Genomic DNA, 20,969 nt, shown 5'->3' on the forward strand with positions numbered 1-20,969 from the left:
AAAGCCAATAATTAGAGAGGCAAGTGTCAGTAGAAAGCAAACATGCTTTAATCAGAATAGCCACGGATGACCGTAGTGGTCCAGTGGTTGAGTCCGTCTTGCAAGGCAGGGAACACCAGTTCGGTCCCTCGTTCAGGAAGACCCCACTCGCCTTGGAGCATCTAAGCCCGTGTGCCAGAACTCCTGAGCCTGTGCCTGCAACTGCTGAGGCCCATGTGCCCTAGTGCCTCTGTGCTGCAATAGGAAGCCTCTGCACTGCAGCTAGATAATAGACCCCGGTCGCTGCAACTAGAGAGAGCCTTGCGCAGCAACAAAGACCCTGTGCAGCCAAAAATAGCCAAATAAATATAATTAGTTTTTAAAAAAAGAATAGTCAGCCATCTGAGGAGAAGGTGGACTCATGTCTTGAGACCAACTCTGAAAATTCTGCTCCGCCAAGACAGGTCTTAAATGGAAAAGGGGGGTGGATCTCAGTGAATCGTGGAGGCAGGAAGTTGGGCTCCGCATCCTTCTCCATTGCATGTCGAGTGGACGTCTCTCCCTTCAGATGTTGTCTTGCCTTCATGATCTGCCTGCAGGATCGCTAAGGGGGCTGTTGGGGGTAGAGAGCTAACTATTCTGTAACTACTTCATTCTTCACTCTTCTTTTTATCTAGGAAAAGAATCAGCAGGCTAGGCAAGGCACGGGGTACACTCAGAAAGGCGTTAAGTCAGGAGCTAGGTTAAGTTGCCTGGTGATCTCATTCCTAAAACTAGGTCCTTTTAAAGTCAGAGGGAAAGAGAAAAGGACAAACGGGAAAGGGGAAAGGAGCGGCTTTCAATTGGGCTAGATTCTCAAACAGCCCTGAGGGAGATTTAGTAAAACAGACACCATTTTGCTTTCCAACTTTCCCTTTAATTCCAGCGACCTGGAATATAACACAACCAGAGCACAGAATTACTCTGTTACCCAGCTTTGACATTTTTTTCCTGGGCCTACTCATACATTACTGAAATCAGATGGGTGTGGCTTGAGAATATTGATTTTTGTGTGTGTGATTTTACTCTTCACAGTGACTAAAAATAAGCTGAATTATGGAAACCACGAGTGGAAAAGCAATTCTAGCATAGCGCAAATGTAACTTCTATTAATGGCATTCATAAAAATAACTATGAAATCATAATGTGCTTAAGTGAGGGTCTGTATTTCTCATCATCATTCATGGTTCCATTATTTCAAGTACTTCAAATTCACGATCTTAAATTCAAATATTTCAAATAAAAAACCATCTAGTTTTTCCAAATGTAACTTCAGATTAGTTAGTGACTAATCAACTTATGCTTTAAAAGTCAAAAATATTACTCATATTTTGAATGCTATTGAGAGTCCTAAAATATAGCTTGAACATATCTATTTCTGACTCTGCTGATTCTAACAGATAGGTGGTTCATTGGAACAAAATAGAGAGGCCAGAAACAGATTTACGTATATATGATCTCCTGATTTATGACCAAAATGTCACTGAAATGCTTTGGAGAAATAATAATGTTTTCTAAAATGGCGTTGGGTCAGTTGGTTATCTACTGGGAAAATGTAAATCTTGATTCCTGCATCACACCATACACAAAGTCAGTTGCAAATGGATCATTGATGAAATGTGCAAGTTAAAAAATAAAACTTCTAGAAGACATCATTGTAGAATATCTTAATTACCTTGACATAGGCATAAATTGCTTAGACACAATGCATAATCAGAATATATGATAACAGTTCCTACAAATCAGTAGAAAGAATGAAGCAAACTTCAAAATACAAAATTCCTATACTGACATTTCATGAAGGAGAATACCCAGATGTGTAATAAATTGTGCTCAATATCATTAGGAAAATGAAGATAATTTCATCACCACTAGAATGCATTAAATGAAAGACAAATTACCAAGGTTGCAAGAAGATGTGGAGCAACATAAAATTTCATACACCGTTTGTAGAAATGTAAGTTAGTACAGTCTCTTTGTTAAACTCTTTGCCAGCATAAACTAAACTATTTGATTACTTTATGATTCAGCAATTTGATTCATAGAATCAACAGACACCCCTATTGCTGTGCAAGGAAAGATATAAATACTGTGTGTACATATATAGATACATTACATACATACATATTAGTTATGTGTTTATAAGAGCATTAACTGTAAGAGTCCAAATTAGAAACAACCCAAATCGAATTTTCAGCACCAGCAAAACTAAGAAACAAATTTCTGTACAGTTACGCAATGACAGTCTATTTAGCAAAGAAGACGTGAACAGGGTACCGTGGTACCAAATTGATGAAAATCACATAAGCAATGTCTCGTGAAAGAGTTTATACACAAGAGTACATTCCACCTGATTCCTATTATGCAGAGTTCCCAACTAATTAAGCAAAACTAATCTATGATAATTGGGACAATAGTGACTTTGGGTGCTTAATGACTGGATGGGATCATGAATGCTTCTGGGTTTCTGGTCCTAGTTATATCTCTATCCACAATGATGACAAGGATGGTCGACTTTAGGGAAATTCATAAAGTCATCCATTTAAGACCAGTGTACTTTCCAGTATATATGTAATTCTCAAAATAAGACACTTTTAAAATATGTTGAACAATTTTACATATGGCAACCTAGTCAAATGCTATATCTTTTTATATCTCTAAAAATTACATAAATTTCAAAAATTTGTTTTTGAATATCACCAAAAGACTCCCCTCCCTAGACTGGAAAGAGAGGAAGGATTCTCATAAAAAGTGTTTTGAGGGTAGCATACAGATGGACTCTAAGCATAAATTCCAGTTCTATCACTTTCTGGTCGAGTAACCTTCAGTTCAGTTCAGTTCAGTCACTCAGTCGTGTCAGACTCTTTGTGACCCCATGAACCGCAGCACACCAGGCCTCCCTGTCCATCACCAACTCCTGGAGTCCACCCAAACCCATGTCCATCGAGTCAGTGATGCCACCCAACCATTTCATCCTCTGTCTTCCCCTTCTTCTCCTGCCTTCAATCTTTCCCAGCATCAGGGTCTTTTCCAATGAGTCAGCTCTTCGCATCAGGTGGCCAAAGTATTGGAGCTTCAGCTTCAACATCAGTCCCTCCAATGAACACCCAGGACTGATCTCCCTTAAGATGGATGGGTTGGATCTCCTTGCATTCCAAGAGACTCTGAAGAGTCTTCTCCAATGCCACAGTTCAAAAGCATCAGTTCTTCGGTGCTCAGCCTTCTTTATAGTCCAACTCTCTCATCCATACCTGGCCACTAGAAAAACCACAGCCTTGACCAGACGGAGCTTTATTGGCAAAGTAATGTCTGCGTCTAATAGAATGGCAGTGATGAGTGACCTTGGGCAAGTTAATCCCTAGTCTGTAACCTGTCACTGGACTTCCCAGGTGGCGCTGGTGGTAAAGACCCCGCCTGCCAATGCAGAAGACAAAAGAGATGCGGGTTCCATCCCTGGGTCAGGAAGACCCCCTGGAGAAGGGCATGGCAACCCAACTCTAGTATTCTTGCCTGGAGAACCCCATAGACAGAGAAGCCAGGAGACAGTGAAGGATAGGGAAGCCCGGTGGGCTGCAGGTCATGGGGTCTCAAAGAGTCAGACACAACTTAACAACTGAATAACAACAATGAACAGCCTATCACTAAACATACAATCCACTTCATAGTGACCATCTGAGGATCAAAATAGTTAATGCATGTATAGCGCTTCAGCCTTATTACATAGCAAGAATTTAATAAATTACCTGTGGCCTATTGTTATTTTGTTATTATTTTTTTGTCATTTTAATGCCATTGTATTATGTGTATCAGATCTATAAAGTAACAATAAAAATAACAGTATGAATATGTTAGGCAACCTTAGATAAGTCACTCATGGTCCTTATTACTTGATTTTTAAACTTATAGAATGGCAGTATCACTACAAGCAGTAATAGCCACAAACACAACTAATACCTGCACAGTGATCTACAACTTGGGACCTTGATTCCAAATTCTTACTGTGAGCCACTCTTCTCTATATATAGCCTTTTAGGAACATCTGTCGGGATGGGCCAGGGTTTGCTGTGGTAACAAGCAACATCAAACTCTCAGTGGGATGTGGCACAAAGATTTGTGAGCCCTGCGGTCGCTCTGAATCCCAGGCTTACAGAGGCTCCATCTTATCACACAATCGTCAGGGCAGGGAGAAGAAAATGTGAGGAATTGCCTACTGGCTCTCAAAATATTGCCTGGATGTGTTTCAGGCTATTCCTGCCCTCACAGTTTTAGCCATAGTGCGTCATAGAGACATGCTTAATCCCTTCAGGTGGTGGGAACTGTAATCATTCCAGGAGGTGGGGAGCCAGAAAGATTCAGTGAATACCACTAAAGACTATCACGAATACTAAGGGTATTCTTTTCCTCAGATATGAAAATGAACCTGAAAGTCCTCAGTAAAATGTAAAATGTTGCATAACTGGAAACTCTTACTATTTAATCCAAAATTTCTCTCTCCAATGAGGCGATACATGTTGAATTTCACACTGGGGCAAGCATCAATTGTATTAACACTTTTTTTGTTATCTATATTAGTCTTCATTAACTCTAAGTTTTGTTACTTGGATAACCAATATTTACATCTTATGAAATTAGTATGTTTTAACTATTTTTTTTAATTTCATGACTGGATATTATAGATGTTATAGTCCTTATGTTTTCTATTGGAGTTAAATTTGGAAATTTTGCCATTTGAAAGCTGTAACTATAAACAGGATAAGTATACTGAAAGACTTTCTATAATTAAGCAGTGTATGTGTGAATCATGGTTTTTCAGCAGGTTTATGTTGAAATCATTAAGCTATTTTTTACTAAAAATGATTAGTAATTCCAAAGTTCAATATCTAATTTAGAGTTACATGGCATATGAAAAAATGAATATCTTACAGGGAGCCAAAATTGGTAGTTTTTACACATACTAATGTGCATATTATGTGAAAGTGTTTTGAGATAGTAACCTTATACAATAAGATGAAAGCAATGTACAAATTCAGTATAATACAATAATTAGTTATAGATAATAAGTGGCAGTTTTCATAGAGGTCTGCAGAGAACATGACTTAGTCTCTAAGTCATGTCCAACTCTTTGTGACCCCATGGGCTGTAGCCAGTCAGGGTCTTCTGTCCATGGGATTTCCCAGGGAGGAATACCGGAGTGGGTTGCCATTTCTTTCTCAAGGGGATCTTTCTGACTCAGGGATCAAACCTGCCTCTCTTGCATTGGCAGGCAGATTCTTTACCACTGAGCCACCCCAGAAGCCCCCAGTAAAGAATAGAAACAGTTAATTGGGAGCAATCTGTACAAAACCCCCAACATTTGGGGGTTTAAGTAGGCAAAAGTTTGCCCCAGCCAATAGTAATGTAAGAGGTTTTTTTTTGTTTGTTTTTTAAAGATCCCCCAACAATTTACTAAGGCTGTATTACTAAAAGAAAACATTGTAAATGCATTACCACACAATAGACAAGATCTTTTAAATGTGAAGGCATGAAGTGTCGATGAGACTGTGAAGTAATGAGAACTCTGCAAACACTGCTGGCGGGAGTGTTTGCTGCTGCCTTCCCCCCGGGACAGGCTACATCTGGGGATCAACTTCTGTCTTTCCTGATTGAGAAGGGAGCAGGAATACTATTGAAAATGTATGTCCTACTTTTAAGCAAATAGGAGGGCAGGGAGCTTTTTGGCTTCTGCTTCTTCTCAATTGCCTTCAGCTCAAAATAATTCTTATGCCAAAGTGGCATATTTGAGGATGGCATATTCTGCTACACTTTCAAGACTTTACTTCAAAAACAACAGTAGTCAGCTACATGAGTGTTTGTTTTTCTTTTCTTCATTGTGTTAAAGACTTTGAAATTTCTTTTTAAAATAAAAATCAAAGGGGCAGCTCACTACGTAAAGTGAATAAAAATTCAGTCTGGAAAAAGGAAAGAGAAAGAAAGAAAGGAGGGAAGGCAACAGCCCTAACTGGGTTTTCATGAGACTTTGCTGTGAAAACCAAAAAACTAGAGAAAAATATAGGACTGGGAAGAGGAAATTGTATCAATAAGAGACAATTGACAAGTGAACCAAAACTGAAAAAGACACATGTACCCCATTGGTCATTGCAGCACTATTTACAGTAGCTAGAACACGGAAGCAAACTAGATGTCCATCAACAGGTGAATGGATAAAGAAGCTGTGGTGTGTATATACACAATGGAATAATACTCAGCCATAAAAAGGGACAAATTTGAGTCAGTCCTAATGAAGTGGATGAACCTAGAACCTATTATACAGAGTGAAGTAAGTCAGAAAGAGAAAGATAAATATCATATTCTAACACATATATATGGAATCTAGAAAAATGGTACTGAAGCATTTATTTATAGGGCAGCAATGGAGAAACAGACATGGAGAATAGACTTATGGACATGGGGAGAGGGGAGGAGAGGGTGAGATGTATGGAGTAACATGGAAGCTTACATTACCACATGTGAAATAGACAGCCAACGGGAATTTGCTGTAGGTCTCAGGAAACTCAAACAGGGGCTCTGTATCCACCTAGAGGTGTGGGGTGGGGAGGGAGATGGGAAGGAGGTTCATAAGGGAGGGGATGTATGTATATCTGTGGCTGATTCATGTTGAGATTTGACAGGAAACAGCAAAATTCTGTAAAGCAGTTATCCTTGAATTAAAAAATTTAATAAATTTTAAAAAGAGAGAGACAATTGAAAGAAAAAGAGCAGCCTAGGGCACAGAAAGAACCTGATGACTGACGTTGAATATTTATAAGAAGAGAGGACAACATATTCTGTGCCTCGTGAAGGATGCATCAAGCTAAGACAGCTCTCTCAAAAGGCAGAAGGCTCAACATTGCTGGAAGCATAAGTGCCTGGTTGATTGCATCTTTACGAAGCATGTTGTGGATAGGGTTATTCCATTCAAACAGAGATTAGGTTAGAAGGTCTTCCCTTCTGGGTGAGTCCATCTGATATGGATGGTGAGGGTCAAAAATGATGTAAATGTCCACCATGACCCTGGTACAAAACAGAAGCCAAGGACAGCATCAACCACTCCTGACCCACCTGGTCGCCTTCTTTCAGCCCTACCTTCTGCAGGTAACTGTTCTTAAATGTTGCTTCTCACTGCATCTACTACCCTTTCCTTTTGTTTAAGGTAAGCAAGAGGGACAAAGGCTAACAAGATGAGCAAGGGTCCAATTGTATGAGAATCTCATCCACTAATCCTGGTGATCAGTTACAGCTGTTTCTAGAATTACAAGTCCCCCAAGCCTCTTCACTAATCGGCTTGCAGTTATTCATTTTCCCACACCTTCTAGCCCAAATTTGCTGTGGCATCCTGCCGTGTTCAAAGGAGTGTCTCACAAGCAATGAAAAAAGACAGGGTATCTTTAGAATATTAGCCGGCAGCTGGTTTAGTTTAATCTCTCCCCACCCACGCTGTACTACATTGATTAATTTGTAAAGAAATGGCTAAATGAAGATATTAATTATTTGTATTTGATGCATATGCCCTCACGAACACCATTATATTTTAATTCACTTTTTAACGAGTAAGCCGATATTATTTTTTAATTATTTCCCATCTGGCATGCATGCTAATAAAGAAAAGAAATCTACTAATTTGTGCCATATCAAACTTAACCTTTTTTTGGGTACTTTCTAATTACATAGTTCTGGAGGAAATCAAACTGAAAAAGCTAGGTTTAATCTTCTTGCCTTTTAGTTCTCAAACACAACCATTTAGTGAGAGAGAGATGAAACACTTGTTTTTGGAGTGTTAACAATATGAGGACAGTTATCTCTCTAGTATTTGTCTTTATTTTCAATCAGACTTATGTAAAACCTGAATACTGCAAGGTAAACTGGTTATCCTGCAAAATAATTCAGGGCCATCCAAATCCTCAGAGAATTTAATTATATTCTGTCTCATTTTGATGGGGTGGATTATGATCAATTTTTTTTGAAATTCTGTAAACCACATGCATGTATGGTAACTGCCTATTTACTTATTTACTTTTCATGATACCAGCATGTGGGTCCCAAGAGATTATACATATACACATACAAGTGGCATTAACACTTCTAGGTGCTAAATCTGCATGAGTCAATTTGTTTCAATTTTGGGAATAATTTTCTTGATTCATATTGTGCATATTATGTGTACCTATGGACAATTGTGCATGTTGTTAATAAGTGAAATTAGCAAGAAAAATTAAATATAAAGACTTGGATATTAATGAATTTTCACATATTTTTCAACATACAGTTGAAAGTTTTCAACAAAAATTTTATTTCAATATAATGAAAAACCTTATACATAGGCTTTCTTAGATGTCTCGGAGTGAAACCCTTACTGCCATTTAGGTAGGTTGTGGGTTGTCTGGAGGAGACCACGTTCTCACAGCAGCATTTGAATGAGTCCCTGATTTAATTCACTGAAGATGTGAAGCTTTGTGGGAGGTGAGACGCCTCAGGCGACAGCGCAGCTGGTCCGTCTCCACTCTGCACCTGTGGTCCTTGGTTCTTACACCAGGGACACCAGATCTGGAAGGCTTGTTTCTGCCTCACTCCCCATCTCTCGCATCCATTCAAGGGAATGTTCACATTGCCACCACAGCCTCATCAGTGGGGAGAATACAGTGTTTTCTCCATTCTCCCTGGACAAGTGCTTCCTCCCTGTGTTTCTAGAATCAAAGACAGTCCATTCCCCTGCATTCAATTCTGGGACCTGGTTCAGTATCCTTCCACCGGGGTGCTGCCAGCACTGACTTGAATCTAAGGCTACAGTTGGAAACACGCTCCCCTGCACTGAACGGTTGTTATTGTCTCTAAAGTTTGTTTGAAACTGCTGTTGCTGCTCAGTCCCTCAGTCGTGTCTGACTCTTTGTGACTGCCCTGACTGCAGTATACCAGGCCTCCCTGTCCTGCACCATCTTCTGGAGCTTGTTCAAACTCATGTCCGTCGAGTCAGTGATGCCATCCAACCATCTTGTCCTCTGTCATCCCCTTCGCCTCCTGCCTTCAGTCTTTCCCAGCATCAGGGTCCTTTCTGATGAGTTGGCTCTTCACATCAACTGGCCAAGTATTGGAGCTTCAGCCCCAGCATTTGAAAGTGCAGTGAATCTTTAAGATAATGGAAAGAAAATAGAATTGCCTGTCAAGTGATGTCCTGTTTCTCTCTTGCTTACTATCCTCATGACTTTAAACAATTTCCTTAAGTCTCCCAAGTCATTGGTAAAATGTCAGTGATAGTCCACCTGAGAAGGTTGGCATGGGAACCACACAAACTAATAAACATGAAAATATGTCTTGCAGATCACAGTACAACAGAACTATGTCTATTCTTATGTGTATGACAAAAGTAGGTTTAAAAAATCATCAGCTATCTAGAAATAATTCTGCAATAACCTAAATGGGAAAATAATTTTTAAAAAGAATAAATACATGTATATGTATAATCAACTCACTTTTCTATACACCTGAAACTAACACAACAGGGTAAATCAACTATACTCTAATATAAAATAAATTTTTAAAAAATAAAAATAATACATTGTGAATCAACTATGCATCAATAAAATTTTTAAAAAGCATTTAAAAATAAAGAATAAATAAAAATAATACTCATCACTCACTCAAGAAACCTGCGATCTTTGTATAACACCATAGTCCTAGAAAAAATGTAATATATATCTAGGTTTTTCCCTGAAAATAAGCCTAGTAGTATTCAAGTACTTCAAATACATATTTGCATCCTTTTGCTATTAACACTCTTTTTATGTAAAAGTCTTATCATTATTTCTTTTTAAACTTAAAATAAGAGTATCTTCTTTTCATCCAACTAAATTGAACCGAGTAGCGGATTATCTTTTAAAAAGATTCCTAAATGCATATTCTGTAATGACTCATCCAAGAAAATACCTTTTCTATTTAGAAGTCTGCACTTCTATTTTATTCTTTAGTCAACCACGTAATTAACCATACAGCTTTAAAAACGTTTGCTGTATCAATCAACCAAAGGCCACTCGGTCATTTCTTCATTCCTCCCTTTAGGAGAGTGCTTCAGGTATGTGGATGGTGGCAGGGGCTTTCTGTAAAATTTGTGATAGGACCTGGTGCTCCATTAGTAAATACACAAGACATCTTTTCCCTTCAGTTTGATAATGAAGTTATTGACTCAGCTTAGCCTGTGTTCTGGAAACTGAACCTCACTGAAGGGCTTGGTAAACAACTCACTGGATTTCTCCCTCATAAGATGGCAATCTAAATGCCTAGCCTGAGCTTCCTTATAAAAACCTTGAAGCTGAAATCTCTGCTTTATTTCAACAGCTGGTGTTCTACACTGGTAAATTGCTCTGCTAACGCACAAATCCAGGAGTTTAGAAAGTTAGAAAGAAAGAATGAGGAGTTCACCTGCTGCTCCAGCAGTTCACGCCTTCCCCTGAGGTCCCAGCCCTTCCCAGTGGCGTGTCTCGGGGCATCGGTACTTCGTGTGAAGGCATTTTCACTCCTGTGAAAACCGCCTTGGGACTGTACTTATCCTTCGTGAGCGGCTCATCAACTAGCTTCATCCGTTCATTCTCTAACGTAATTCTCAGTGTTCACAGGGGAAGTATTTTTAATAGTTTTATTCCTTGACAAAAATACGACTTCTTCATAAGTTAGATCATTCACGAGTCTAGAACAATTGATATTTTTCTTTTTGAGTCACCTAGAACCTCCTTCCAGAGCTGAGATATGACTGGTCTCTGTTAAGACATCAAAACCCAAAGCGCACAATTATAACTCAAGAGACTTGGACTGGGACTTGCTCTTTCCGTAACCAGCTGTGAGGTTTAATTTGTGCTTCAGTTTCATTGTCTGTGTGATCCTGGAGAGATCACTTGACTTCTTTTCAGCCTCAGTTTTCTCATCTGTGAAAGTTGTTAACAAAAGCACTTACCAGTTAGCATTGTTATAAGAAGTCAATGATGTGATGGTTCTGAAGGTCCTGGAGCAGCACTGGGCTCATGTTAAGAACATATGTGTTACCTGTAATAATGTAATACTAATCTGCTTTGTCATAATTCCTATGTTATCTCATCTCATAGGTTACAATGAAAACCAGATGACTTAGTAAATTCTGTACTAGTTTGTATTGCTACATAGTTACCACAAACATACCATCTTAACACAATGCCCATCCATTATCTCATAGCTTCTATAGGTCCAGTTCTAGCTTAGCTGAAGTCTCTGCTCAGGGCCTCACTAGGTTGAAACCGAGGTGTCACCTTTTCTTCTTTCCTGGATCTCAGGATTCTCTTCCAGTCCCATGTGGCTGTTGAATGCATGCCATTTCTTCATGGCTGTGGAACGAAACTCTCTGTTCCTTGGTGGATATCTAGAAGGGATCTCTTCCAGCCATTGTACGCTGCCCGCCATTTCCAGCCTTGCAGTCAGTCCCTGTGACAGTCGCTTTCTTCCAGGCCAGGAAGAGCATGCCTCACTGCTTTCTAATTCCTTAACACCAGAGGAAGAAAACTCTGCTTTAAAGGGCTCACTGCATTAGGTTAGGCCTCACAGATCACCTCCCTTAGCCCTATAAGGTAGTGTGATCATGTCTTGATATCTGGTCATGCTCACAGGATCCACCCTGACTTAGGGAAGAGATGGGAGGTGGTGGTGGATGGATGGGAGAGGGGGAGGGAAACAGAATTCTGCCTTCAAATGTGACAAGAAGTGAAAAGTAAAAGTGATATACAAATATGAAATGCACATTATTGTAATTTCATTATTGTTATCATTAGGATCATGATAGCAACGAGTTTTTAACCTCATACAACACTATTCCACTTATTTTCAATGGCTTAAATTAGCTATAAAGAGTATTGTAATTTCAAAAATTTGGAAATTGTCATTCCTAACTCCTTAAATTTGTATTCTTTTTAGGGCGTTTACTTCCCACATTCTACCCTTTGATCTTTGTTCCTAAATCATGACACTCCCCATGAACAAAGTCCCTCAGAGAAATGCACTTCAGTTGGAGTCACCAGTTCATAAAGAGCTCAGTCCTCATCGCATTTACAGGGACACACCAATCCTGAAACTCCCCATAGGTCAGTTGTACTTAACCAGCAACCTCAGTGTCCATTGACAGATGAATGGATAAAGAAGATGAGGTCCATAGATACAGTGGGATACTACTCAGTCATAGAAAGGAATGGAATAATGCACCATGGATGGGCCTAGAGAGCGTCATACTGAGCGAGCTAAGTCAGACAGAGAATGCAAGTATCATGTGTTATCACCTAAATGTGAATCTAAGATCTGATACAAATGAACTTACTCACAAAACAAACAGGCTCACAGACTTGAAGAAGAACAAAAACTTAGGGTTACCAGAGGGGAAAGTGGTGGGGGATAAAGCAGGAGTTTGGGACTGACGTATACATACGTCATACATATATAAGATGGGCTTCTCAGGTGCCGCTAGTGGTAAATAACCCACCTGCCATGCAGGTGATGTAAGAGATGTGGGTTTGATCCCTGGGTCAGGAAGATCCCCTGGAGGAGGGCATGGCAACCCACTCCAGTACTCTTGCCTGGAGAATCCCAAGGACAGAGGAGTCTGATGGGCCACTGTCCATAGGGTCACAAGGAGTTGGACTTGACTGAAGCAACTTAGCACGCATGACATATATGAAATAGGTAACCAGTGAGTGTTCTCCATGTCTGCATCTCCCCTGCTGCTCTGCAAATAGGTTAATCAGTACCATCTTTCTAGATCCCGTACACATGTGTGAATATGCAATATTTGTTTTTCTCTGACTTACTTCACGCTGTATAATAGGCTCTAGGTTCATCCACCTTATTAATACTGACATACTTGTGGACGCATTGCAGGAAGGGGAGGAAAGGATGAATGGAAAGAGGAACATGGAGACACATACATCACCATATGTAAAATAGATAGCCAGTGGGAATTGGCTGTCTGACTCAGGGGGCTCAACCCACTGCTCTGTGACAACCCAGAAGGGTGGGATGGGAGGACTGCGAGGTGGAAGGGAGGTTCAGAAGGGAGGGGACGTATGTCTGCCCATGGCTGATTCATGATGATGCATGGCGGAAACTAACACAGTATTGTAAAGCAACTATCCTCCATTTAAAAATAAGTAAATTTAAATTTTTAAAAATGGATAATCAACAAGGACTTACTGTATAGCACAGGAAACTCTACTCACTTTTTGTAATAACCTGTATGGGGAAATTATCTGAAAAAGAAAGGATATGTATATATGTGTGACTGATTCAGTTTGCTGTACGCCTGAAGTTAACACATTTTAAATTAACTATACTCCAGTGTAAAGTAAAAATTAAATTGAGAAATAAGGCAAATTAAGGAAAAACTGAACTTTCCCAATGCTTTAGTGATATTTAATCCAGGAACTATGTGACAGACTCAGAGAAGTTTATTCACAGGCAGCCTGATTGAGTTCTAGATGATCCACATGGTTATGGGCTTGTCCTTTGACCAACACTCACAAGGGTATCATATATTATAAAAGTTTGATAAATAGTCAAATACAAGTATAAAATAAATACAAATATAAAATAAAAATAAAATTTCAATATATTAAAAGGATGATATAAGGAAAGATTGAAAAATGATTGCCTCTTCCCTTTAAATGGAATAGGGAATTTAACCTAGAAATGCAAACAAGAAATTTCTGATATTTTGTGAATACAAATACCTTCAGGGAAGGGATGAATTTCATATCCATACAGAGGTTACTAAAGCTTTTGTATGCAAAATAGTGTACTATTGGAAAAAAAATTTTAAAGAATACAGACTACAAGTATACCTGTGTTCAAAATTGTCTCTGCTGCTGTTGCCAAGATGATCACGGATGAGTTACTTTTCCTACTGAGGCGTGGTTTCTGCCTCTTTAATACGGTCGTCTACTGGAAGGTGTTCTAGGGAGGAAGGGAACCTATACCAAGTTCTTAGGACAGTGTCTATTCGTAGTGAGAATTTATCTAGTATTCGTTGCCTACTGTTCTTTTTATTATTTAATTATTTTGAATTTTAACATGTGGCCCAAAGTCTGGAATGCATGAAGTGCTCAAAAAATACTTTCTTCACCCTTCTCCAATACTTGTTTTGTGAGTTGAACTGGATCTGTCAAAAAGAGTATTTTGGATGTTGTCGATCTGAAGTAAGCTAAGAGGTGGCTGTTTGTCTAACTTAACACAACTGTCTTCCTCCCTTCCTTCTTCCTGCCCACTGGCTGTCTTCCTTCCGTCTTCTCTTCTTTCCTGTCTTTCCTTCACCTCCCTCTCTTTCTCCTAACTTCACTTTCTCTATTCTTTTTTCCTCAATCAGATATTATTTTAAATTTTCGAACAACCTATGTCAGCAAGTCTGGCCAAGTCATCTTTGAAGCAAGATCAATCTGCATCCACTACGTCACCACCTGGTTCATCATCGATTTAATCGCTGCCCTGCCGTTTGACCTCCTGTATGCTTTCAATGTCACAGTGGTGAGTCCTTGTGAAAATGCTGGATTGAGCAAAACTCTAAATAATAAAATGACCAGCAGAAATCAAGCATTCTCTTGAATTTTTATTGATACCTGTTAACTTCTCTTTATTCATCTAGAGCATTTATTTTTATGATTTCTTACAGGAAAGAAAGTATGCCCACTTGTAATCATAGCTATTTTTACTATCTAATAATTGACACTCTTAAAAGCATTAAGTGCTCCCTTATAAACAGACTTTCAAAAAGGTATAATAGCATTTTTGGACCAGTCATGCAATTTGCTGCTAGAGTAACCAATTTTAGCAGGCAAAAATTTACCAAGCATTTGTTCAAATTAAACGTTGACAAACCTTCCCGAAAGAAATTATAGTCTCTATAAAGAATTTAAAAACATAGCTTTCAATATTAAACAAAGTGATCAATATTTCAAGTACGGTCATTACTTACTTCAGAATGAAGATTGAACTGTACTCCTGACTATTTAGTACAAATCTGTGCATTTGTTAATTGCCTGCATAGTAGTATTTTTCTTTTCTTTTTCTTTCCACATATTTTTTTTTTTTTAAGTTGGGAAGTGGAGAGTGTCAACGTCACTAAGAGGTTTATAACTCAACTGAAAGGAAAGCTCTGGGGAAAATCTAGTATATAATATCAATCAGTGTTAAACTGAATTGCTATCTGAACTTTTTAAAGTGCTTTTCAAGACCGAATTTGACTAGATAAGTATACTGTAATGAAAGTATAATGACTTGAAACAAGGCTTCTGCAAGACTGCCAAAAAATATCCCAAAAAAATATATAATGCATAAAATGATAAGAAAATTTTTCCAAATTATCCTGGAGAATTGTTAAATAAATGGCGTCTCATAGACTCTGCTGGAAATCAACTTGCTGCTCTGCTTCTAAATACTAATAATAATTTTTATATTCCATTTTTCTTTGGGCACTGAACAAATAGCATAATCTTAAAAATATATATTATATAAAGTATTGAATATATATAATATAAAATACATAAGATGCTTAGATATGATTAAAAGTTTCATTGCCTAAAATTAACATGGGTAAAGAATTTTTTAAGAAATCTAATTCTCATAATTTGATGAATTTTAAATGCTTGTACATTTTCGCTGTGCTTTTGCTATCTTTCTTCGTTTTCATTTGTGAAATAGAGAGCATGAATTCTTTATAAACGCAAAGTTATAGATCATATGTATATCAGAAAGTAAGAAAAAGAAGGAAGGAAGGAATCTATCTTATCAGTGATTTTTTTTCTGCTTTTCATAGGGGTGAGCATATAATCATTTAACAAATTGGCTTATAAGTTTGTTATTCCTCCCAATAAATTAGTCAGTATCAAATATTCTATTTGAATAGAAAAGCTTACTTAAAATATTACATTTATTTCCCAGGAAAGCATAAGTTGTGAGGAAAAGTCTATAAGTTATACTGTTGTTACACTACACAGACTTAAAAAGAAAAGCAGGAACAAACAGATAAAGTGCTGATTTTCTAGACCTAAAATGCATCCAGTTAGTGCATCTCCATAGGTGACATTCAAAAATGTATGACAACCATCAAAAATGTATTACATATTTTAGTTTTGGCTGTGTCCACAATTGCTGATGGCAAATGTTTTACGCACAGCTTACGTATTTATTTATTGAAACTCACTATGTATAAGGCACTATGAAAGGTATGACAGATAAAATTATGAATGAGTCATAGAAAGTACGATAAGAGTGAAGAAGGCAAATGTATGAATTCAAGTTTTGTCGCTTACCATCTAAGTGACTTCCTGGGGGAGTTAATGTCAAAATAGGCCCCAAACCATAAAAATTCCTGCAGGGTTTCTGAGCAGCCTAAAAAAGGCAATCTTTCCGTAAAATACTTTGCCAAGTGTCTCATAACTAGAAAGACCTCAGCACATGTTAACTAGCTTTTTGCTCTTTTTTTTTATTCCCTAGTTGATAACCAAGTGATGGTTATGTCCACCTGGTAGGTGGGGGAAACTGCTAATTCGTAGGCGTTTTTAATGAAGGCATTCCCTCGTTGTCTTGTAGCTATCTATAAGGTGCTTGTAATTCTCTTCAGTGACAAATTTAGAGCAGTGTCCCAAGAATAAGAAGAATCCTTTCTCTTTTTCAGATTATATATTTCCCTCTAAATCAAATATGCTTCTTTCTTGCACCATTCATCAAGAGCCCAAATTTATGTTTTACAGCAGGGAGTTGTTGACTCCAGTAGGAATACATATAATTTTTTTAAACTGCCAGTAAAATCCCCCGGGCTGCCTCTTCCTGGGCTCCCAGGCTCATCTCTTTTCATGTCATTTTGTGAACGGCTGCTGTTCTTGTGGAAGGGCAGCTCCACATCCATCCCCCAAACATCCCTTTTCAGAGAAAACAGGGAGCTTGCCTGCATCCATACTCTATGTTCAAGATGATGTGTTAGTCTGCTCAGGCAGCTGTAGCAAAATATAAACTGCTGGCTTCAACAACGGGAATTTATTTCTCACAGCCCTCAGAGCTGGGAAGTCTCAGATCAAGGTGTACACCAGTTTGGTTCTTGGTGAGAGCTCTTTCAGGCTTGCAGATGGCTGTCCTCACGTGGCCCCCAGACAGGGAAGGGAGGGAAGGAGACAGAGGGGGGCCCTGGGCCCTTCCTACAGAGACGTTAATCCCGCCTTGAGGACCCCACCTTCTCGACTCGTGTAAACCAAATGAGCCTCATGTAAACCTCCCAAAGACCCCATCTCTAAGTACTGTCACGCTGATGCTTAGGGTTTAGAGATGTGAAGTTTGCAGGGACACAGTTGAGTCCACAGTAGATAGTGTCCCCCATCTGAGACTTCTGCTCCAGGTTTCACTGTATGTACAAGGTTGTCATCTATCAAATTCACCTACCTATAAAATAGCGTCATGCCTCGTTAGTCCTCGCAAAGCAGAGACTGCATCTGGCTTATAACGGGCTGCAGAAGAGATAGATGAGAACTTGGTGGTGAAGGAGAAGAAAGTAAAACTCAACCTAGAAAACTGACAAAATGGAGTAAAAGACCACAGCTACCTGGCAAGTTCCTCAATAAAATGACCTTATGACTTTTTTTTTTTTTTTTTTAGCTGTGCCTCAGTGTTTGTGGGATCTTAAGTTCCCTGCCCAGTGATGGAACCTGGGCCCTCTACAGTGGAAGAGTGGAATCTTAACCCCTGAATCTCCAGGGAATTCCGATCCTTCCAATGTTTTTATATTTCAGTACAGAATAACTCACAAGATGACAACTGAAAATACTTTTATTGAATACCTATTGTTATAGTAAGCCTGGGTGTTTTGTATCTTCACATAACCATTTATCCATTCACTCATTTAACAAAAATTTATTGAGCACTCACTATATGTCAGGCATTTTTCTAAGTACAGTTTTTCTTGTAGATAAGGGAAGATGACAGGAAGAGGGAGAAATTGTAAGTCAATCGACTCCAAATAATTATAAAGGCAAACTCTCCAAAGATGCTGACCTTGTTTATGATTCTGCCTATAAAGGAAAATTATTCTTAGGTGTAATCATACAAACCACTTCCTTGCCCTTTATTTGTGGATCACCCCTCAAATTAGAATAGATCAAGGAATTTGTCAAACTCTGTTTGCATATGAGTTAATATATTATCTGACTTCTTATTTGTCTCAGAAGGTGTGAGAAGAGTGCAGATTAGTAACAGCATTGGGTCAATAGACATTGGCCTTTCTGGAGGGCTCCATGGTGGGCATTTTTCAGTTGAGTCCTAAAGTCAGGAAAAGAACCCCTTAACTATAAGTCTATTTTTTTTTAGTTCATACAAAGGCAGAATCTAGGAGGTTTTTCCAAAACGTTGTTCCATTTGCTTTTGGTTCCCTAAGCATGTTTGTTGAGCAGAGAGCTCAGAATGTCTGTGCTTCAGGCAAATGTTTTCTATTAGCAATGCGGTATAGAGAGCAAAGCGCGGGAGGCAGGCGGCGCTGCTGGTATTTGTGAGAGGATCTTACTCTGGTTTTTAGGTCTCGTTATTTAAAAACGAGAAACCTAAGTTATCGCGTTACCACTCCAGTGACTGACCAGTCTGTAGTTTTCTGATGAAGCAGCTCCGTTCCATGGAAGAGGGGAAGTGAATGAAATAAGCTGAAGAGGGTGGACACGTCTCCTCTTCCGTCCTAATCCCAGCCTGTGTTTCAGCGCTGTATCAGAGTTCTAGAAAGTTCTGTTCAGTCCCATACGCAGGGGAAAAGCTAAGTCTTAAGGAAGATAAGCATCAGAAGAATCAAATGGTCCTCCCCGTCTTTCTCTTACCAACTTCCGGTAACTATGTCAAGAAATGACACAGAAACGTCCCCAGAGGCGCCCTGGGCACTGGTCTGCCGGCGGCGCCAAGACCTAGTCGTGGGCACCCTCGCGCGGCCGTGGCTGCGGGCCCGCCGGGGCCGCGGGACAAAACCTGGTCGCGGGCGCCCCCGTGCGGCTGTGGCTGCGGCCCGCTGGGACCGTGGGACAGGACCTGATCGCGGGCGCCCCCGCGCGGCCGTGGCTGCGGCCCGCCGGTACCGCGGGACAGAACGCGCGGCCGTGGCTGCGGGCCTGCCGGGGCCGCGGGACCCCCGGCCCGGCTGAGCGCTGTCGCCCCCCGCAGGTGTCCCTGGTGCATCTCCTGAAGACCGTGCGGCTGCTGCGCCTGCTGCGCCTCCTGCAGAAGCTGGACCGCTACTCCCAGCACAGCACCATCGTCCTGACGCTGCTCATGTCTATGTTCGCCCTGCTGGCCCACTGGATGGCGTGCATCTGGTACGTCATCGGGAAAATGGAGAGGGAAGACAACAGCCTCCTCAAGTGGGAAGTTGGTAAGGCCGTGCTTTCGGCACATTTTCCATTTTTACGTGAAAGGGAAGCCTGTCTAGGATTTGGAGAAAGGGAACGATGAGGCTTTAGATATCGATATATGTATTCTGACTGTCGATTTGTCTCATTTTGGTGAGATGTGCAGAGAGGGACCATGATACAGGTGATCGCTTTTGAGCGAGTTTTCTGAACAACCTTGCATTTTTTTCAAAGAACAGTGGGTTAAGGTCTCAGTGGTGAACTTTTAAAAATGACTAGCATGTGCATAGAAATGTTTAGATAAGTCATGTGTGATCTTATCTTGAAAAATCCGATGGAGGGCTAAGTAACAGTAAACGCTGGGGACCTGGCCAGTCACTACATATTTTTAAATCATAAGAAAATGATCATTTCTATCTGAGGTGGCAAGTTAATAATAGAAAAATTCTACTACTTTCTCCTTTAAAAAAAAGAGAAAAAATACTATCATACTATCTTTCCATATTTAGTATACTTTGAGAATTTGTAATAATATAGAAGACGGGATATTTACAAATATAATTTGTAAAATGTTATGTCCCCATAATCCATGGGAATTTAAGGGAGTTGTTCCAAGTGTTACATAATTCTGCATAAATGAATCTGAAATGTTCTGCACATGTGCATATTTTTAAACTTATATCAACCACAAGGACTTTATAGAAGATGAAAATTCTGAAGGCTATAACTCTCTATTTTAAAATATCTGTGTCCTTCTCACAGTCTTTCTTTTTAGAGAATTGTCACAGTACCTTATGCAGGGTATTTTTTCTTCCTAATCTGACATTTAATCAGAGAATCTGTTCCTTGGCTAGCTAGAAAATCCTTCATTTATCTTCTCCAAAAATCAATCTTGGACTTTTGAAAGAATCTCAGATCTTTGCACAGGGATAAAGCTGCAAGAGATTCCTAAGAAGAAAAAAAAAAAATGCTCTAAGTTCTTATATGAGCACTTAGTGGCAGAGTGCATTTAGAACATCCCTGGGTGGATGCTTATAAGTGTCAGTCTCTCACCATACGGCGAATGCAAAGCCTTCAAAGGGCATCTTTGGAGAATGAGCTGGAGAACTTAAGAAAGCAAGTTCAAGGGAGTGAATCTCTTGTCTGCTGCTGCTGCTGCTGCTGCTAAGTCGCTTCAGTCGTGTCCGACTCTGTGCGACCCCATAGACGGCAGCCCACCAGGCTCCTCTGTCCACGGGATTCTCTAGGCAAGAACACTGGAGTGGGTTGCCATTTCCTTCTCCACTGAATCACCTGTCTATGTTCTTAAAAATGTTCCTACACACCTCAGTTTTGTCCTGGAGCTACACAAAGAAACTGATGCATCTGATAATTTTCATCTCAGAATAATTTTCTTATCTCCCTTATCACATTTTTCTATACTTTGCTGTAGACATCCATTCTCAGAAATGAAGTTAAAAAGAGCAATAAAGCAATGGCAGCAAAAAATCCTACATAAAGAGAATATGAGCTGGAAGAGAGAGAGGGAGAAAAAAAGAGGGACACAGAGAT

The 20,969-nt window shown here is 39.6% G+C and overlaps 1 protein-coding gene across 1 annotated transcript in view; it reads left to right on the forward strand.

Moving 5' to 3' along the window:
• The window catches only part of KCNH8 (potassium voltage-gated channel subfamily H member 8), a 445,720-nt gene that overhangs the window by 277,328 nt on the left and 147,423 nt on the right, over window positions 1-20,969 (forward strand). Inside the window, exons 6-7 of the mRNA XM_043474814.1 lie at window positions 14,417-14,574; window positions 19,234-19,441. Coding sequence (XP_043330749.1) covers window positions 14,417-14,574; window positions 19,234-19,441 — 366 coding nt within the window. The remainder of the gene's footprint in view (window positions 1-14,416; window positions 14,575-19,233; window positions 19,442-20,969) is intronic.

The sequence above is a fragment of the Cervus canadensis genome, chromosome 7 (assembly GCF_019320065.1).
Source record: "Cervus canadensis isolate Bull #8, Minnesota chromosome 7, ASM1932006v1, whole genome shotgun sequence".
Lineage (NCBI taxonomy): Eukaryota > Metazoa > Chordata > Mammalia > Artiodactyla > Cervidae > Cervus > Cervus canadensis.